At 40.5% G+C, this 19061-nt stretch overlaps 1 protein-coding gene across 3 annotated transcripts in view; it reads left to right on the top strand.

Annotated features, from left to right (window-relative positions):
- The window catches only part of LNX2 (ligand of numb-protein X 2), a 59779-nt gene extending 40967 nt beyond the window's left edge, over nucleotides 1-18812 (top strand). For all 3 annotated transcript variants that reach the window (XM_066175928.1, XM_066175929.1, XM_066175930.1), the window contains 8 exons: nucleotides 385-623; nucleotides 1687-1886; nucleotides 5415-5786; nucleotides 7310-7459; nucleotides 9662-9839; nucleotides 11554-11785; nucleotides 13469-13627; nucleotides 16421-18812. In XM_066175928.1, the coding sequence (XP_066032025.1) occupies nucleotides 385-623; nucleotides 1687-1886; nucleotides 5415-5786; nucleotides 7310-7459; nucleotides 9662-9839; nucleotides 11554-11785; nucleotides 13469-13627; nucleotides 16421-16556 (1666 nt within the window). In that variant the 3' untranslated portion in view covers nucleotides 16557-18812. The remainder of the gene's footprint in view (nucleotides 1-384; nucleotides 624-1686; nucleotides 1887-5414; nucleotides 5787-7309; nucleotides 7460-9661; nucleotides 9840-11553; nucleotides 11786-13468; nucleotides 13628-16420) is intronic.
- Nucleotides 18813-19061: the final 249 nt, after the last annotated feature.

The raw sequence follows: 19061 nt of genomic DNA, 5'->3' as shown, positions 1-19061 counted from the left end.
CAGAAACTGAAATGTACAGAATCCACCTTCTAGTGGAAGGTGTCCCTGTTCATGGCAGAGGGGTTGGAGCTAGGGTCTTTAAGGCCCTTTCCAACCCAAACTAATCTGTGATAACAGAATAAGTCCACATTCAGAAGGTGTTCAGCACATTGAATTCATGGCCACAAAACTACTTAGTAGAAGTTTTGTGAAGAAAGCAGTATTGGGGTTTTGTCCACTAAAACAGATTTTGGCCTTAAAATTCAGTGTGTTTAACATTTTTTTATGTTGTGTTTAAATCTGTGGCTTTGAAGAAGACTGATTTAACTCGATGAAATACTTGGGCATTTTGTGCTACAAACAGGGCTGCAGGTTTGAAGCATGATATCAGTGTTGTCTTTACAGGTGTCCTGGGGCTTCTCATCGGAGAGTTGCTCTGGAGAGAAGGAAAACGAGCAAGCTGCAAGCAGAAGCAGAGGGCGAGAGTGGTCTGGGCGGGCCGGAGCAGTCCAGCAGTTTATCTCCGGACGCTGATCAGGGAATGGTGCCAGCTGAGCCGAGCTTTACCTCTCCCGCCCTGCCCGCGTGGACAGACGAGCCCGGCATCGACAATCCGCCTTTTGAGGAGAACACAGTAGCAGACAGTATGTCAGCACTTATCTTCTCAAGTCTCTTTTATCAGATGTGGAAACATTTGTGGTGTCAGAGCTTGTCTCTTACCAACTGTGAATGTGCATCTTCTTCTTTGGCTCTTTTCTTTTGCAGTTTCTGGAGAAATATTAGTGGGTTTTGATTATGTGCAGGTTTACAGCTGAGATAAAGTCACAGGAAGGGAAGAGATATCTCAGAGTGTGTGCCAGCTACTGTGGTGCTGTATCGTCATTTACTGTGTCACGGTGCAGTAGTTCATGTTAATCTGCTAGTGGGGCTGGCCTCACAAGTGAGATGGAAGGAGTGTAGTTTCTGTAAAATTACAAAAGTTGTTTTCTAAGATGAGATTTATTTTTCTCTCTTCACCCTTTGCTCCCAACTGGATCAGCAGCCTTCTCACACACGGAGTGCTATTCTGCTCAAGCAAAAAGGCAGCTGAATTACTCCTGCACTCATCTGAACCGAATGAGCAGTAACACCTTTAGCATCTGGTATTTTAGAGAGGAAGAACTGAGCCTTACCACAGAAGAAGGTGGTCCTGTCCCCTTTCTTCTCCTCTATATTTACCATTCTTTAGGATTCTCCTTTTTCCTCTTTAGTTGTCTCCATGTTTGTTTCAGAAATGGGGTACTTCAGTTGACCCAGTAACACAATAGCAGCTCCTCCTGCAATTGCAAAACAAAGAGGTTATCATGGGGTAACCCTAAATTACATTTTTATCATCATCACCAGATTCAAATCCCCAGGTGAAGAATATATCCCAGTGAAGGATATAAAATTTATTATAAAGGATGGGATCCAAAGGGTTCAGAATATCCTATTCCAATCCAAATGACCCCATTTCAGGAAGCATGGATGCTACTAAGTCATTAGTTCCTTTCTAACGAGCTAGGGTTTTCAACAAGTAGTGGAACTGATCCATTTGCACTGGTTTAGTTTTTTGTTAAACTGCTGCTTTGTGGCCTGTCTTCATTATCTTTTTGTTGATTTATTTTATTGGAAGTGAGTGAGGTAGAAAAGATATTAATTGTCTTTCTTTTTAAAAATAATTGGCAGCAAATCAACAGCCACCTACCTTGCCTGAAGGAGAGATCACTACTATTGAAATTCATCGGTCCAATCCTTACATTGAATTAGGAATTAGCATAGTGGGTGGCAATGAAACACCTTTGATCAACATTGTCATTCAAGAGGTTTATCGAGATGGGATCATTGCCAGAGATGGAAGACTTCTTGCTGGAGACCAAATACTTCAAGTATGAAACCTAATTACGTATTCTGTCTGCTTGCTTTCTATTCACTCCTTGCAGAATTGTTGTTAAAATGAGATGGAAGATTTTTCCTTGTCAGACTGCGTTGTGTCAATGTTAGCTTTGCAATTATCAGTTGGAAAGCAAATTAATATTCAGAGGAGAGCCTGTTGTTCTAGCACTTTTGGCTGTCATGCTTTATGCTGTTTGTCGGACCAGTCCCTGGAATTCTCTTTCCTCCCTAGCATCTGTTGTCAACATTTAAAATACAAGTTTATCTTTCTGTTTTTAAATGTTGTGGGACTCGGTCCTTATTTCAACTTTATGCATGCATTCTGAAGGAGCCCAAGGTTATTTCTGGCTAGCTAGTTGGCGTAACTTGTCCTATATAAAAAGCAATTTGTGGATTGTGAGGCTGGCTTCATCTAAACTGTTATTTTAATCTGGCTTTACTGTTGCCTTCCAAAAGGTGAGGCAGTTGACCGGCATCTTTCAGTATGTATGAAAGACTCAGTGAGAGGCTTCAATGGAAGGATTTAAAGTGGGGTGCTCTAAGTATTTAAAGAAAGAAAATAAACAAAATGTAAGTTGGTTTTTGATCAAGTGTGTATTTTCATTTTGGTTTTTAGTAATTAGCCACAGGCAGTAGAAAAAGATCAAATTCTATTAATTTTGAAGTTATAGCTTTTATATTAGGGTAAGGGGTTGTTTATACGACACTTAAGAAAGGCAGTGCCTGAGCGCTTCATAAACAGAACAGTCATCCAGCTTCTATTTTTAATCATACCACCTGAAATAAATGTATTATCGTCAATTCAAAGTTACTTCAGTAAGAATGTTTGCTTTTGATCTGGCAGCCTAAGATCAGTCCAAATGTAGTTGTAAGCCTTCTTCATTTCACTGTTTTGAAATCAAGCCAATAGAAGTAGCTTAAATACAGTAGTTACCCTTAGAATAAAATTAGTTTGCACTTCAGAAAATAAAGTCCCTTTTGAGAAATGTGCCTTTTTCCTCTCTTGGAGTGTAAGCGTAGTGGCTGGCCAAGAAAACAACCCAAGAGGTTTCCAAGATGTTGCCTTTTCAACAAGTAATTGCAGACACTGACTGAATGCTGCCTCATTTATTTTTATACTAAGGGCTCTACTTGTATGACAGAATAGGGAGCTTGAGTTCCAGTGAAGCTTTGGAAATTCCTGCTGTTTGGGCAGGTGTCAGTTACCTGTTTCCAACGCCATAAATGGCAGTGAATTGACTGTAAGTAGGAATTTACTAGCTGCAGTGAGTCTTCACTATCAACAGCCTGGCAGTGGGGCTGTCAATTACCAAGTGGGTGTCCATGAAAGTCCTTCTCTCGTGCCAAGGGAGAGGTACAGAGGGTAAAACCTAAATTTTTGGGAGAGAGAGAATATCTTCATTTGAATTTACCTGTGCAGGTGCTGAGCTGTTGTATTAAAATGATCAGGTTCAATCTCTTCCATCTGTAATTAGGTGCACTTAGGTGCAGCTCAGCATGCACACTTTGGTTGGATATTTCTGAAAATGTCTTCCAGGGCTTTTATGAGCTGTAAAGGTCTAAAAGAAAGAGCCAGAAAGGACTCTGTGATGAAACTCAGCATTTTCTTGCCTAGTCAAACAAGAAGTATTATCCTTTTAAGAGCTGTGGGAACAGCATTTAGTAAGAGCTACATAAAAGCTTGTGTTGTCTGCAAGGTACAGATAGGTGCCTAACATTTTCAAAGTGCTCTACAAATGGTCTCTTTTCTGTGCTGGACTGTGATTGTAATTCATGTGAAGTGTGTCCTAATGAGAATCTCTTTCCCCAAGTGCTAAGGCTGTTTTATTCTGAAATTTTAAACCGCCTTATAGAAAGAAGAATTACATTTTATTGCATATATTCTTCTGTGCCCTTTGAGTGCTCCCATATTTTATGTATTTACTTTAGCTGGCTAAAGTTAAAAATAAAAATGGATTTAATTTAAGGGCTCTGATGGATGGGCCCTAGTTGTTTTTGTGGGAGGCAGCCCTAAATGTTATTTCTCGTCTTTTCCTTCTGCCCAAGGTTACAGCATGTCTCAGGGCAGTAGCAAAGCAGGATGCCACCGTGGTTCTGTCTGAGCTCATGGTGCTGCCAGCAGCAGGGCTTTGTGCTGGGTTTTGGGCTGGAGGTGTTCCTCAGGGAGGGTGCAGTCCTCCTTGACCATTGGAAACCACCACAGCCAAATGGTTTGGCACAGACTTCCGGGAGCCCCTCAGCTCAGATGTGTGATGTAAATGTTGCAGCTGTTGTACATAGATTACTTTGTATATTTTTATCATTTTAATATTCCTATTAGATGGTGAGAAGCTGCATATTTGGTTTTACTTAGGTTGCAGTGGAGAATATTAAAAGGCTTAGGTAATGCACATCAATCAGTATAGACCATTTGGTGTTCTGCTGAAATCATGGGGTAGGGGTTCCTCCACCAAGGCTAAGGATGAAATTCTAATGTTGACTTTGAATCCTTTCTTACAAAACAAGGCAAACACAGCTTTTGTGCTGAATTTTTGTCATACTCCTCTTTTCTGCCAAATCTCATTGTACTGTCAGTTCTTTTACTGTGCAAGAAATGGAGATGACTGATCTTTTTATCAGTGGGCCATATAACAAACACAGTTCTTAGTTCTAGGTCGAGAAAGTTTAATCTCTTTTTCCATTTACAACTGAATTTTGGGTGATACAGGTCTGAAACTCTGGCCTAGTTGAAATCTGTGCAAAATCTAAGTTCATGCTAAGACTTGAGAATTAATACAACTACCTTTTTTATACTCTCTTAATGAATCAGTTTCATTATTCTTGACTTCAGTTTTTTTAAAATGTTTTTCCACATTATGAAAGTAATGCATATTGTAAGACACAAGCTTACTTCAGAGATTTGGATGCATTCTTTTTATAGCTGTTATTTTGCAGTTTTAAGTGATGCTGGGCTCGACACTGAAAGCACATGCCATGTTCTTCTCCTGGAGAATAAACAGTGTAAATGTCTAAGAAAGACAAGTATAGGAGACCAAGAAGGCAAAAACCTTGGCCTGCAATGGCAGAGGGTGCTCACTTTTGGAGACATGTTGTCATCTTTGTGGGAGAAGGCCTAAAATAGTACTGGGGGAAGCTTAGATTGGATATTAGGAAAAGTTTCTTCACAAAAGGGTTGTTAAGCTCTGGAACAGGCTGCCTAGGGATGTGATAGAGTCGCCATCCCTGGAGCTGTTTCAAAGGCATTTAGATGTGGACCTTGGAGATATGGTTTAGTGGTGGAGTTGGCAGCGCTGACTTAACACTTGGACTTGATAATATTGAGGATCTTTTCCAACCTAAAAATAAGTTTGTAGACTGAACATCCAATGTGAGTTTGCAAGAAAGAATGGAAGGACAAGAGAGAGAGCCTAGTAAGGTCAGACATGTAGGTTGCTCTGAGGCTGGTTTTGCAGCGAGTGAATTGACTTTTTGAAAGGACTTAACTAAACATCATTGCGGCTTTCTTTGCTGTTGTTTTGCAGGTCAATAGCTTTGACATAAGCAACGTGTCCCACAACCACGCTCGGGCCGTGCTGTCACAGCCGTGCTCGGTGCTGCACCTGACGGTGCTACGGGAGCGGCGCTTTGGCGGCCGCGCACACAACCACGTGGACGCGCTGGGCTCCGGGCGGGAGGACAGCTTCCAGGTCACCCTGCACAAGCGCGACTCCAGCGAGCAGCTGGGCATCAAGCTGGTGCGCAGGACTGACGAGCCAGGGGTGTTCATCCTCGACCTCTTGGAAGGGGGCTTGGCTGCTCAGGACGGCCGGCTCTGCAGCAACGACCGCGTGCTGGCCATCAATGGACACGACCTGAAGCATGGCACGCCAGAGCTTGCTGCTCAGGTTATACAGGTAATTGGCTTTCCCTGCCTGAGCCCTTAGCTCCGCTTTACTTCTAGAGTCTGTTCCCATCAGAACAGCTTGTGAGGCCTAAAAGCCTGTGTCAGTGTAATTTACAGTGATTAAATGTTCTGAAAATAATAGTGAAGAGCAGGATCTGCTTTGGCACTTACCACATGAACTTCACCTCCTCAGAAGTGAAAAGTGCATTAGTTTTCCCTGGAATGCAGCCTGAAGGTTAAAAGACAGCTCCTGTGAGCAAGGAGAGTAGCCTATTGTAGCCTATTGCTTAGCAGGGAAGAGGAAAAAAAAAATTCTATTTCTCTATTATTATTAAATAGTGTTGTTATTATTATTATTATTGTTTTATTCTATTTATGTATGTGTTGTATTTTAATCTCTCAGTGAACTCTATAGAAGTGAGTTTTTTGTTGATTGGCCCGTGCGTGGAATTGAGTTAAAACAAGAAATTAATTTGTCAGATGTTAGAGTCAACAGGTAGCAGCTGGGAAGTCAAATAGAGGTTTTCCATGAGTTCTACATGGTACGTCTCACTTTCTGAGTGTTCAGAAAAGGCCTGTGTTCTGGACATGAATATTACCCAAAGCTTGTTGCAGTGTGACGTATGACCCTTCTGTGTCCCCACAGGAAAACCTTTACTCCATGCCTTTCTCCCACTCTGTAAGGAAACAGATGCAGCACTTTGCTACTTCCTGCTGATGGGGTGTTGGTGAAAATGGCTCTGTTTTTAGGAAAGTTGAATTATACCAGTAGCATGTTCCTGCAGTTGAGTGCAGTCATCTTTGCTTAAAGCACCACATAGAGAACTCTGATACAAATGGGTAGTAAATACTTGTTTCAGGAATCATTTCAAGAGTTTTCCTTGCAGTGAAATTAAAGTAACAGTGATCGTGGGAATGGTAATTTCAGTTTCCCAATTTTTGTATACCATGATTGGAATTTAGCATTGAGTAACTTTTACCTTTTGTGGTGTGGCTTTGCAGCAATAAGGAGATGATGTTTTATTAACATCTGATAACTGGGTCTCCCAGTATTCCCCAAAATCCAGAATATGATGGTATGCTCACGTGTAACATCTTTCTTGCAAGTATCTTTGGGAAGTAGCAGAGGTCTTCAGAGCTTTTGATCAAAAGCTGCAGATCTTGGAGCTATCACATAAGCATTTCTTCCATTTATTGCTGTGTGTTGCTGGAGTTCATAGAGGCTGCAAATGGAAGGGAGTGAATTTTAATGTTTGAAGCTTTGTAACACAAAGTGAGAACTGGTCCTTTTGACAAAGGATTTTTAGCTGATATAAAGGTAACATCAGAGGTGAAGAAGGAATATTAATTTCCCCTCCATTCTGGGGGAAATTGCAAAAAGAAGCAAGTAAAGGAGTGTGCAGTCTAAAAAGGAACTGGAAAACAAGGTCTGCTGTTGTCTTGTTTCACATTCTGTCATATGTTTTCCTCCCTTTCTAATAATCAATATCCTCTCCAACTTGGTGACGTTTGATGACCTCATGTGTTCAACAGGCAAGCGGGGAGAGAGTGAACTTGATCATCTCCAGACCCCTGAAGTCGCAGACAGTCAGCATTATCCGAGACACCACTGGGACTCACAACAGCAGCTCACATCAACACCAGTCCCAGCAGCTGTTTCACAGCAGACCTAACTCACATAAGGTTGGTGCTTTTCCTTCCGAAAAGAAAAAATAGTGGTGTATGTAGCAAGGCAAAGCTAGAAGAAAGGATTGATTTTTTTAAAATCTAATTAATAAAAAAATGGTGATGACTTCCAAGTACTCAAGTCCTGCATCATGTCTGGAGAAGAAACAAAAGATACACAGCAGGTTTTCAGTATGTTTTTGGGATTTGCTGACTACAGTGAAAGAAGCGAGTTCTGTGAGCTCATACAGCTGTAGCTGTTAGACCTTGTCTAAGACATTGGCTGGTACTCCTGCATGGAAGGGCTGTCATTCAAGGGCTGTCATACATTTTTTGTTGCTGCTGTGCTGGCTGCAACCAGGAAAGAGGTGTGGTGCCCACCATCCATCATATAAAGAACATGTTGGAGGGATGTGTCATCTCCTTCATGAGTCCACAGTCCTGGCTGCAAGGCTGCTGAGTACTGCAGGGTCTCAAGCAGGGAGAGAAAGGCAAAATAAAGAGACTTCCATGAAGCTAGTATCGAATTATTTGGAAGACATGCAAAAATAGAGCCTGTGCTTGAAATGTTCTTGTAATATGAAAAATACAACTTCTCACTCTTTAAGAAGTTGGTTTGTGAAATACTTGTTATGCTGACCATGTCAAGAAATTTTTACCTTCTCACCTGTCCACTCTATTTGCTTTGCTATTTAGCATCATGTACTTCTGTTGAGATAACTTACATGTGTTGATAGTATTTTCTTTTAAAAGTGGAGATCATTTCACAAGAGAACAAATGAGAGTCTAGGAAGGTTGTTTTCCTCCTGAGAGGCAAAGGTGAGGCTCCTGAATACCATGGCTGTGGGTGCTTGCCACAGCACTGGGCCATACCCACACAGTGATTAGTTTGTTGGTGTCAGAGCTTGAGGCAAGTTTACATGTGCCAGCACGAGCTGTGCTCTTACCACGGTTCCAAAGTTGATCCAAAGTTGGATGAGTGGATTTCCCTCACGGGTCAATGCTGTCTGTGGGATCTTTTAAAATTGGAAGTCCCGTGTAACAGCAAGGGGACGTTTCTCATCTTTTGTATCATTTATCTCTCATTAACCTGTAGTTGGCTTCGAAGCCTTGTGGACTAAAATATGTTTATATGATTGTGTGGCAGCAGCCAGTCCTAAAGCCTGAAGCCTTAGAAATGAACTGTATGTATAAGCTACAGTATTTTTACATATAGCTAATTCCATGATTAATGTGAAGAGCAGAGCCAGTCAGAAGGAGCACATGGCATTGGAGGTCAAAGAGGACAATGTTGTCATTTTCCAAGAGACAGCAGGAGAATATATACATATATACACTTTGAAGAATATCCCAAGTTATTTCTTTCATTATTTTGGATTCCTTGCAAGTATTCTGTCAATTTAAGATACTACCACAGGTGTATGTGCAGTGGTTTGAATCTCTTACTTAATAGCCTGAGGGAAAGGCTTCAGCAAATAAAATTTACTGTGATTTAGATTTAAATCTTTTTTTATTGGGCAGAACTAAATACAGGCTGAACTTCATCATTCAGTTGTTGGAAAATTTCTCTTCTTGTTTCAGGCTTGAGTCTGCATTATAATCATTAGGGAAGGCTGCCCAAGGTACCCATTACAAGCCATTAGCATTAATTGGCCTTAGTTTGTGCTCTGGGAGGCTCTACATACCAGCTGCAAAAGAGAACATGATGCATAAGGGCTTTAAAGGGTCTCTTACTGTCATCATGAAAACACGTTTTCATTTCTTAGGAGCTTCTTTGTAGTTCTGGGGCATATTCCACTGAAAAATGAAGTAATGCTGATGTTCAGCAAGACATCAAAAGATTGTGTCTGGTTTGTCTCCAGACCTTTGACCATATGGTATTGTAGTACAGTCCTAAAATTGAGCCTCTTCCAGTGTAGAATGTTAAGAAAAACTAAAGTGAGATTTCAAGATGGGTCTTTATAAGCTTTCTATCTATATTTAAGGATCTACATCCATGGGGGGTTTGTTGGTCATTTAGCGGGTTTTTTTGGAGAGGGCAGAGATCTGACCCAGAAGAAATCCAGCCAAAGCTGGTTTCCACTACTTAGTCCTTTCAAATTGTTCCGTTAAAGTGCCAGCGTGTGGTTTGGGGATGTATTTAGTTGTTTTGTTCTGGTTTTTGGTTTGCTTGTTTTTTCCCCCTTAGTTTTAACAATGTTATTTATTCTTATTAAACAGGATCTCTCCCAGTGTGTTACATGCCAAGAAAAGCACATTACCGTGAAAAAAGAGCCACATGAATCTCTGGGAATGACAGTGGCAGGAGGCAGAGGCAGCAAAAGTGGCGAACTGCCCATCTTTGTGACAAGTGTGCAGCCTCACGGGTGTTTGGCAAGAGACGGCAGGATTAAACGAGGTGGGGTTTGGCTTCCCTGGTGGCATGGCTACCTCTCCTTGCTTTTTGATCACTGCATTCTCTGGAGTCGGGTGGTGTCAAAAAGTCTTCTCACAGATGTAGGAAAATGCTTATGGGATGCTTTTCTTCATGATTTAATAGTGGAAATACAGTATTTAGTGTTGCACTTTAACCTTTTATGGGAAGGGAGTGTTTACAGCATGATAGCAGGGGAAGTGGATAAGATCAGGAAATGTGTGGCTAAATTCTTTAAAGCTGATGGTAATCCCCTGAGCTGAGGGTCTGCTGTGATGCAGACACATCCTGTTTTTGTGTTTAATTTAGTAGGTTGTACAACATCTCTGTCCAAGGAATCTCTGCTCCCCAGTATAATATCTGAAAAACAGAGAAGCTCCAATGACAGACCACAGCTCACCCACACAAAATTTGCCCCAAAAGCTACATCAGTGTTAAGCATGGTTCCCAAAAGCTTTCTTGTCCTCTGGGACAGCATGAGTTTGCTGGTCTTCAGGGATGCTGCTACACCTGTCCTTGTTCCTTGGCTTTGTAGAAAGGAATGAGGAGGTGGAGGTTAGGCTCAGCATAGGTGAAGGCAGTCCTGCATAACTGATAGGAAAGCATTTGATGATTAAAACATGTTATGTCATATGTGTATCAGAGACTGCCTATGGGAGCTCTGCAATTCACAGTTCACAGAATTACAGAATGTTTCAGGAAAGAAATTTAGGAAAAAAACTTCACAGATTGTACATTTAAAAGAACAGTGTGGGAGCATCCTTCCATGCTTCTGAGGAAGGGAGATTTACACCCACACACCAGCAGGTATGCTTTCTTTTTCTGTACTACTATGAAAAACACACTCGATAGAAGAATCACTATTGTTCTTTCATTGTGTAACATTAAAGTAACCAGAGAAGCTACTGGGAGGAAAAACCTTTTAAAAAATGAGTCTCATACCAAATGTGACCCAGGTGTTTGCACTTTTGCTTTGGTTTTTCTGGCTTTCATTGGTGAGACATTGAGTGAAAAAGGAGTCTGCCACTGGATAGTTAATAACATTCTTGTTTTCATCCTGGAGCCTTTAAAAAATGTAGAACTAAAATTGTGAAAAACCGTTTCTGTCTTTGACTCTTTGCAGATTATCTTTGTAGAGATGCTCCGTTTCTTTCTTTGAATTAACTGAGTTTTGTACCAAACTTTCCAGCAGTTTTTCAATTCCATTTTCTCCTCCCAAGTAACAAGTTACTAAAGCCAGATGAATTAAAGTACTCTGTGGAAACTCACCTGTCTACAATAATTGGTTACTTCGAGGTGCCTGCATTGTTCCTGCCATCATTCTTCCTTCACTTTTAAAGTTAGGGTGAACTCAAGATCCACATCTGGAAACAGTTGTGTCATGGCATCTGCAGTAGCAGTTGCAGCCAAGCTGTTGAGGTACTTAAGTAATTTCTATTTCAGATTTTCAGGGCAGTATACACAGTAGTCACAGTATTTGGTGTGTTATGTGGAAATGAATTACACTAATCCAACTTGATACAAGCTCAATACATAAAAGTTTCAAGCTGACAATATAAAGGCTTCAGAGCTATTAGTCTGCCAGTTCAGACTGTCTCAGGCCCATAGACTCCAGTATGAAATGAAACCCTGGCATGGGAGGTGCAGTGGTTGGGCAGGACTGTCAGGCTGATGTGCTCTCCCTCGTTGCCTTGAACAGGTGACGTGCTGCTGAACATCAACGGCATTGATCTGACCAACCTGAGTCACAGTGAGGCTGTGGCCATGCTGAAGGCTAGTGCTGCCTCTTCAGTAGTTGCCCTGAAAGCCCTGGAAGTCCAGATTGTAGAAGAGCAGCCCCAGGCTAATGAAGAACAGTTGAGTACCATCAGTGAAAATGAATACGATGCCAGCTGGTCACCGTCGTGGGTCATGTGGCTGGGACTTCCAAGGTATGGAATTAATTGATTAAGTACTTACTTAGCTGTTTTAGTCTAAGTCCTGCAAGAGACATAAAGAAGCAGAGTCCTGCTTAGTTGCAGCACATCTGCCCTTATTTCTGCCTGGCCATCTCAGCTGTATTCAGTTGGCAGTGTGCTTAGGAAGTGGGCTGTGAACAGGAGCAATGTTTCCTTAGGAAACTCAGAGATGAATAGACTGAATTTATCCCTCCACAAACCATAGTAACTACCCGTGTGGAATCTTCTGTTCAGACACAGTTCATCTTTTTTATTGTTTTGTTGTACTGTAACTTTCTGTAGAATATCTAAAACCAGAGCAATTACTGATAAAACACAAAGTATATATCCATCTGTCTCTGCTAATCTGCTACCTAAGTTTGTGAGGCCAAATACTTAACTTCAGAATACTTCATCAGATTTCAGCCATTCTGACAGACTCTTGACATATCCTGTGCCAAGACTGTAGCTGTGTAACTATAGGCTCACATTTGGTTTTTTTCAAGAATGCACTACCATCTCGGCCAAATACAAAAAACTCTCAGAGGTTTGCAGCAAGCTCCCTCCCCTTAACTACTCTGCAATCTGCTGGACATCACTTCATTTGTACTCCTCACTCTCTTGAGGCTGCGGCTATAATCTCATTCTGGCATCACTTGTTATCAAGAAGAGCTCCTACTGCAGCTAGTAGAGTTGTTAACTTCAGTCAGGGCACGCAGGTTAATTCCTTTCCCTCTGATGGATTTACTAGGTCTGTACTTAAAGTGTAAAACCACAACACAAACCAGACAGACTGGGAGCAGAATGCAGCTGAAGATATAACGCAGCCATGCACTGGCCCTCCAGAGGTTTCACTTTTTCTGAGTTTGTCAATTAATTTATCTTCTATTAAAGTATTAATGAGTAATCTCAATAAATGGCTCTCAGTTTTGGTAAATACACTTCTTTTTCATGCTTTAGCAGCAGTTTGTTTCTTACCTAGTGGTTTAAAGCAGTGTCAAACAACAGTAAAGAACTTGGTATCTTTTTACTGCAAAGTTAATTTCTGTGTCTGTTTGTTTTTTAAATTGCAGTTATTGCCAACTTCCCTGGCAAGAATTAATTTTTTCTAGGGCTGATAACATAGCAGTACAGTTAGTGAAGTGTGGTCTGAATTATTTACATTCTGGGCAATAAAATGGTTAGTCATTTATATTTTCATTACTGGTGATGAATCAGTACGGAGGTAATGAAGACTGTGCATGGATTTTTAATTTTTACTTAAAGTAGAAAAAGCTTAAACTGGCTGGGGGTGGAAGACAAATGCTCTGCATTTTTGACTTGCAAACTGAACACATCAGGTATTGATTTTCCACCCACATTGTTGCCACCTGTGAAATCCCTAAAATGTGGTTCTATTACTGCCAGTTTGCAGAGTTGAAACACTTAACTGTGTTTAAGTAATTACTCTAGCAGTGCGTGACTTCTTTTAAAACACTTCTCTGTCTCAGGGTTGTGGGGGTTTTTGGTAATTGGTTTGAATATTGCAAAATTGCTCTGGGAACAGAGGTCTGATCACCATCCCTGCCCTTCTCTTCCACACTTAGCGCAGTGGTAACTGTGAGATAGCAGCTGTTGTGCCTACTGTAAAACCATACTTGGCTTTTTATCTTGTTATCCTGTGCCTCCATTCCACAGCTGCCTGCACAGCTGCCATGACGTGGTGCTGCGGCGGAGCAATTTAGGGAGCTGGGGCTTCAGCATCGTCGGTGGCTACGAGGAGAACCACACAAACCAGCCTTTCTTCATTAAAACCATTGTTCTTGGAACTCCTGCCTACTTCGATGGAAGATTAAAGTAAGCCAAAGTAACAGTGGGGGAAATAATAATAATAGTAATAACAGCAACAATAATGAACCGCTTTTAAATAGTTATGTGCGACGAATTGCTTAAGGAAATACGCTGTAGCATCTTGTGCTGCTGGATCATGTAGCCCTGTAGTGTTTTGCCTCCCTGATGAGTGGGATGCAGGGAAGTAATAGGGTGTTTCTGCTGGGGAAGGGGTTTCTCAGAGGTGATGGCATCTCCTGTACTCTTCCCCAGCTGTGCTGCTGATGTCACCTGCTGTGTCCCTGTTGAACTCCACTTCAGGCCAAGAGACAATGTGCACTGTATATGTGTAGAACTAGCTAATTTTTGTCTTCCTATAGAACAGCTAAAAGTTAGAACTTAACTTCTGCAAAGTAGGCAAAACTGCTTTATGCTTTCACATTGCCTTCCAAAGCCACTGCTGGAAACTGATACTGAAGATAGATGCTGCTGCTTTAATAGAAGGGCAAGAAAGTAGATGATGAAGATTTCTGAAAAGATTGCTAAGGAGCCAAGTCCCCATGGCATTGTCCTGTCATTAGTTGGGAGGAAAGTCAGTGATAAATAAAGCAAGTTCAGCAGAAGCCCTGGGATGGTGGAACTGGAGCACTTGCCCTACAAGGAGAAGGCCAGCAGCCCCTTCCAGTACTTATCTGAAGATTATCAAGAAGACAAAGCCCAGGCTTTTCAGTGGTGCAGCCTGAGAGGATGAGTGCACAACAGGCACAAATTGAACAAAAGAGCTTGAGACTGGTTATGAGGAGAAACTATTTCCCTGTGAGGATGCATGGTCTCTGCTCTTGGAGGTCTCTGAGACTACTGAGTAAAGCCCTGAGAGTCCTGGTCAGAGCTTGCAACTGACCTTGCTTGCAGTGGAAGGTTGGGCTATAGACTTCCTGAGGTCCCTTCTGACCTTAAAGATTATATGATTTTACTTACATGTTACATTTAGATGCAGTCCCCAGGTTTAGTATCCAGATATACATATTAGCCTTGTATAGGATTAGTTCAGAACTAAAACTTGAAATTCCCATTAAGGGATCTCTTGTTCATAAACTTGATTTTTTGTGAAGGTGGCAGTCAAGAATATGCAACTTGAAGTTTTGTGGCATGATTTTTACATGCAGATTTTCTTACAAAGTGACTTAAGAAAAGAATGTACTTATGCCTAGAGCCTTGACAGTAATTGATTTTTCAGTTCAGTGACTAAATAAATAAATGAAAAAATAACTTGACTGAGCACAAAATTACTTTTTTTTCCCAACTGTGGAACAGTTTGGATTAAATTAAAGATCTCAGTTCAGCTCAAATTAAATAATTTCAGATTGGGGACTTAATAACTAGAAGTCTTCACACAAATGGCAGTTCAAGCATCGTTCCTAAGAAGAGTGGAAGAATCATCATGGTCACATTTACCCCCTTGTAACCTATGGAAAATATGCTCTTGTGTGATAATGTGATACACTACTGTCTTTTCAATTGTACTGTTCCACTGAAAATACATACTTAAAAATGGGCCATCAACAAGGGAGAACCCCTTAAAACCTGCACCTTGAGTGATTGTGGAGCAAATCTCTTCGAAAGCTGTTCTATTTAAGTTATCTAAATGTTAGGCTGGAGAGGAAGGGAGTAAATAACTTCACGGTTCAATTGTTTAGACAGTTTTCTGCTTACATGATCTGTCTGGTGTGATTTTACAGAAGGCAAAATTACTTCCTCAGAAAGGCTGTGGGAGTGAGATGTCATTCAGTGAACTGTAGCACCTTGGTTTGGGTGATGGGGTTCCATGGTTCAGGCAGAGAAGGACTTGTGAGTGCACATTTGACTGGTGTTGGTAACTGCTTCCTCTTCCTTTGCTCTGCCCTAGGGAAAGCTCAGGAGAGCGTCTTTTTGCCACTCATTTTGGTGCCTTCAATACTTGAGTGGATCAGTTTCAAGAAAAGTCCTGTTTGATCTCCAAGTCACATCTGACTACTCTGGGGAATGTCACACACTCAAGTTGCAAAGCAGAGGTGTCTAGAGAAGGAACATGCTCAATTCAGAAAGAAATTAGGCACCTTTTTGAAGTTTCTCTTGAGGTTTTAAAAACCAGAACTTAACCCTTTAAGGTCACTTTTCTCAGGGCCAGCAAATGGCACCCTCACAAATTTCTGTTACCCCTTTCAAAATGCAGAGATGCTGCAGTTGAACCATCTGCTGAGGAAGATTTCAAGCCAAATGGTTATATTTGACAAAATCATAAGCCACTGAAAACAAGGTTCTTAGTTGGAATGTGGTTGGTTGGTAACCATAAGTATCTTTACTTACACCTCCTACAGTAAAGGCATGTTTGGTGTAAATGTGTTATAATCCACACAAACAAACAGAAGTGTTTCTGTCATGCACATGCTATCTCATCTTCTCTTGATTCCATTAGGTCTTTCCAAATATCTCTTCTCATGTTTCTATACAGGTCAGCTCTTAATGCTGAACTATCTTGGTATTAGAATTGAAATAGAGTGATTTGGGAATTTCCCAGATGAGTTTTGGATTGATCCTAGAATAGCTGGAAGTTGGGAAGGACCTTTTAAAAGTTATCTAATCCAACACTCCTGCAATGAGCAGGGACATCTTTCAGTAGTAGGACGGACTTCAAATTGAACTGCTTTGGGAATTTTAGTGGCACTTTCCAGCCTGATGCAAACCACCACTGCAGCAGTGAAGTGCTGTTTGTTGGTGTGTGCTCTAATTACTGCAGAGCAGGACTCATCATGTGTTCTTTTTTCTTCTTTTGTTTTTCAGGTGTGGTGATATGATCGTTGCTGTAAATGGACTATCCACAGTTGGAATGAGTCATTCTGCACTCGTTCCCATGCTGAAGGAACAGAGGAACAAAGTGACTTTAACTGTGATTTGCTGGCCTGGAAGCCTCATCTAGAGTTGTGAATCTCTTCTGTTCAAGCAGTGTCTTTTTCTAGACAGCTGGCACAAAAATCTCCTCTTTCTTTTTTCCCCTCTTGATACAGCTGGTTAAAAGCAGGGCCAAAACTGCTGTATTTTCCTTTCTTACAGGTCTCTCAGACTTGCTCTACCTGTTTTGCCATCCTGAAATAGCTATTTCTTTTTGCTCTGTCTATTGCTGACACAAATGCAAATATATTTGAGCTCACAGAGAAGCCCCCACTCCAATATGGCTGTCATTGAGCTTTTCCCATCAGGCTTGTAGAGTCAGCAGAAGAACTTAGCAGTTCTTTAGGTTTCTCTGCAAAGTCCTCAAGTTGTATTGTGGTATATAAATGTAACATTCCTGTGCCCGCTCGTCCTGGCAAAGAGAACACGTGTCAGTACCAGAATGACACATCTGTCTGCTGCTATGAACCAAAATCTGTTTCCAAAGGTTACATTGCTTCGTTTCGTGAACCGTTCCATTTTTGATTCCATATTTTGGACTGATTCAAGTATTCCATCTCACTCATCAGAAATTACTTGGTCCCCCAAATTTTTCTTGCAGGGCATCAATGTTCATAGAAAAGTAGGACAAAAGCCTGATACTACTAGAATTTTTATAAAGTGCAATAATTGGACTCTTTGTTAGGAACCTTTAATATATTACAGAGTTTGTACCCTATAATGACAAGAAACACGAAAGTAATTCCCGTTGCAATGCTGGCAAGGATTTGTGTGCCCAAGGTCGCCTTTGAGTGAATGGCTTGCAGTATTAGACTTTACTTTACAAATGAATGTTTTGCTATGTCAGAGAATTTTGATGAACATTTTTATGAAGATCATTTTTACCGTTTCTATTGTAGTTGTCAGCTCTCTTTATTCAAGTGTGGAAACAATACTTTGACTTGTACTTTCTAAATGAGAGAATTATTTCCAGGGAAAAAAGCAAGCTGTTAAGAAACCATATGTTATGGTTAACAGGTGAGCAGGCTAGAAGGAAAGCTCTTTGATTTCAAGTCCAACTGGAAAGTAAGCTGCAAAGTTCACTCTTACTGTCACCTCCTGACAAATGTGCAGATGCCTTGATACCAAATGCTGAAAAGATCTCTTTTGCATTTCAGGATATTTTTTTTTTCCTTTAGAGAGCACCTGCTATTAAGTTGTCGGTAATACTGTTTGTCTTGGATTGTATTTAGTATTTTTACAAACCAACCTTTAACTTCTAGACTTTGCCTTTCCATGATATTTGCAGGCTAAGCACCCACTTGTTTAAGAAAAGAGGGTGGAGCACAGAAAGAAATGTGCTGACCTGGAGCTAACCCTGTGTGTTGTCAGTGTTCTCAATATTTGAAAAGAGCTTCATTTATAAACCAGGTTCCCAACCTGAACTGATTTTATGAATGACCTCTGTATTGTATTATTAATTACCAGAGAATGTATTTGAGAGTCACAGCATATTTCAATTGTGAAGCATGAACTTTATTTTCAAACTTAGCTGGTATAATATCGGGGCATACTATCGCATGTCATTATTCTAGTAGCTTTGTTTTCAAAAGAAATAAAGTCACTCATTTGCAAAAAAAGAAAAAAAAAAGCTAAAAATCTCATATGAATGGTTTTATTCCTCTCCGTAATGTATACTATTGTTTTAATTTCATAATACTAAAATACAAAAGAATGTCCTCTCCAGTATATTACTGTAGTGAGAATCCTTGTTTCTGAAGCAAACACCAAATTTATTTGATACTCTAACTGATTTAAGAACCAGTTTTCTCCCATCCCCAGATGGTGTTTAACTGTATGCTTTGCCCTTAATGCAGACTTCTTTGTGAAGTACATCTTAGTGTGTAGGCTTTAGGGAAGTTTTTGACATATGTACTAGATTTAGTGGTTTTTATTTTAAAAACTACACTTTTCATTCAAAATCCTGCAAAAAAATATTTTTAGATTTTTTTTTCCTTTTATATGTTAAATGTAACAAAAGCATGGGTTAGCTTAAACTGTGCAGTTTTGTTTCTGTGTGCTGTAGCTTTTGATCAGAATATCTAAGTGATAAAACTTTTTGGAATAAATTCACTTCCTGAATCATTTTACCCCTTTCTCTTGTAGCAGCATAGTTGGGTTTGGTTTTCTGTGCCTTCTGTTTTAAATTATTTCAAGATTATTTTTTTCCAAATATTGCTATCTAATTGTATGGTATTAATGAAGGATGAATGAAAATAAAAGTTCATTCTACACATTGTAATAACTCAAAAGTATCGTCTCACTCTTTGCAAAAGATACGGGGAGCTCGGTGCAGACTTGGTTTAAAGGTAATTTTTTTCTCCTGTGATTTATCATAAATTACAGTTAGTGAATCTACCATAAGGGCCTGAGGGTATGCTCATCCTGCCAGGGTGATGTACCAGCTGTTTAACCATTAATCCCAGCACTGAGAAGTGTTTCTAAAGTGGAGGTAAGATCTGTGCTTTATGGTACTTTGCCACAAGTAGTGTTG

This window comes from Chamaea fasciata, unplaced genomic scaffold (genome assembly GCF_029207755.1).
Source record: "Chamaea fasciata isolate MVZ Bird 193981 ecotype frontalis unplaced genomic scaffold, bChaFas1.0.hap1 SCAF_2, whole genome shotgun sequence".
Classification (NCBI taxonomy): Eukaryota; Metazoa; Chordata; class Aves; order Passeriformes; family Sylviidae; genus Chamaea; species Chamaea fasciata.
Note: the sequence above shows the minus strand (reverse complement) of the source record. Positions and strands in the feature narration are given on the sequence as shown.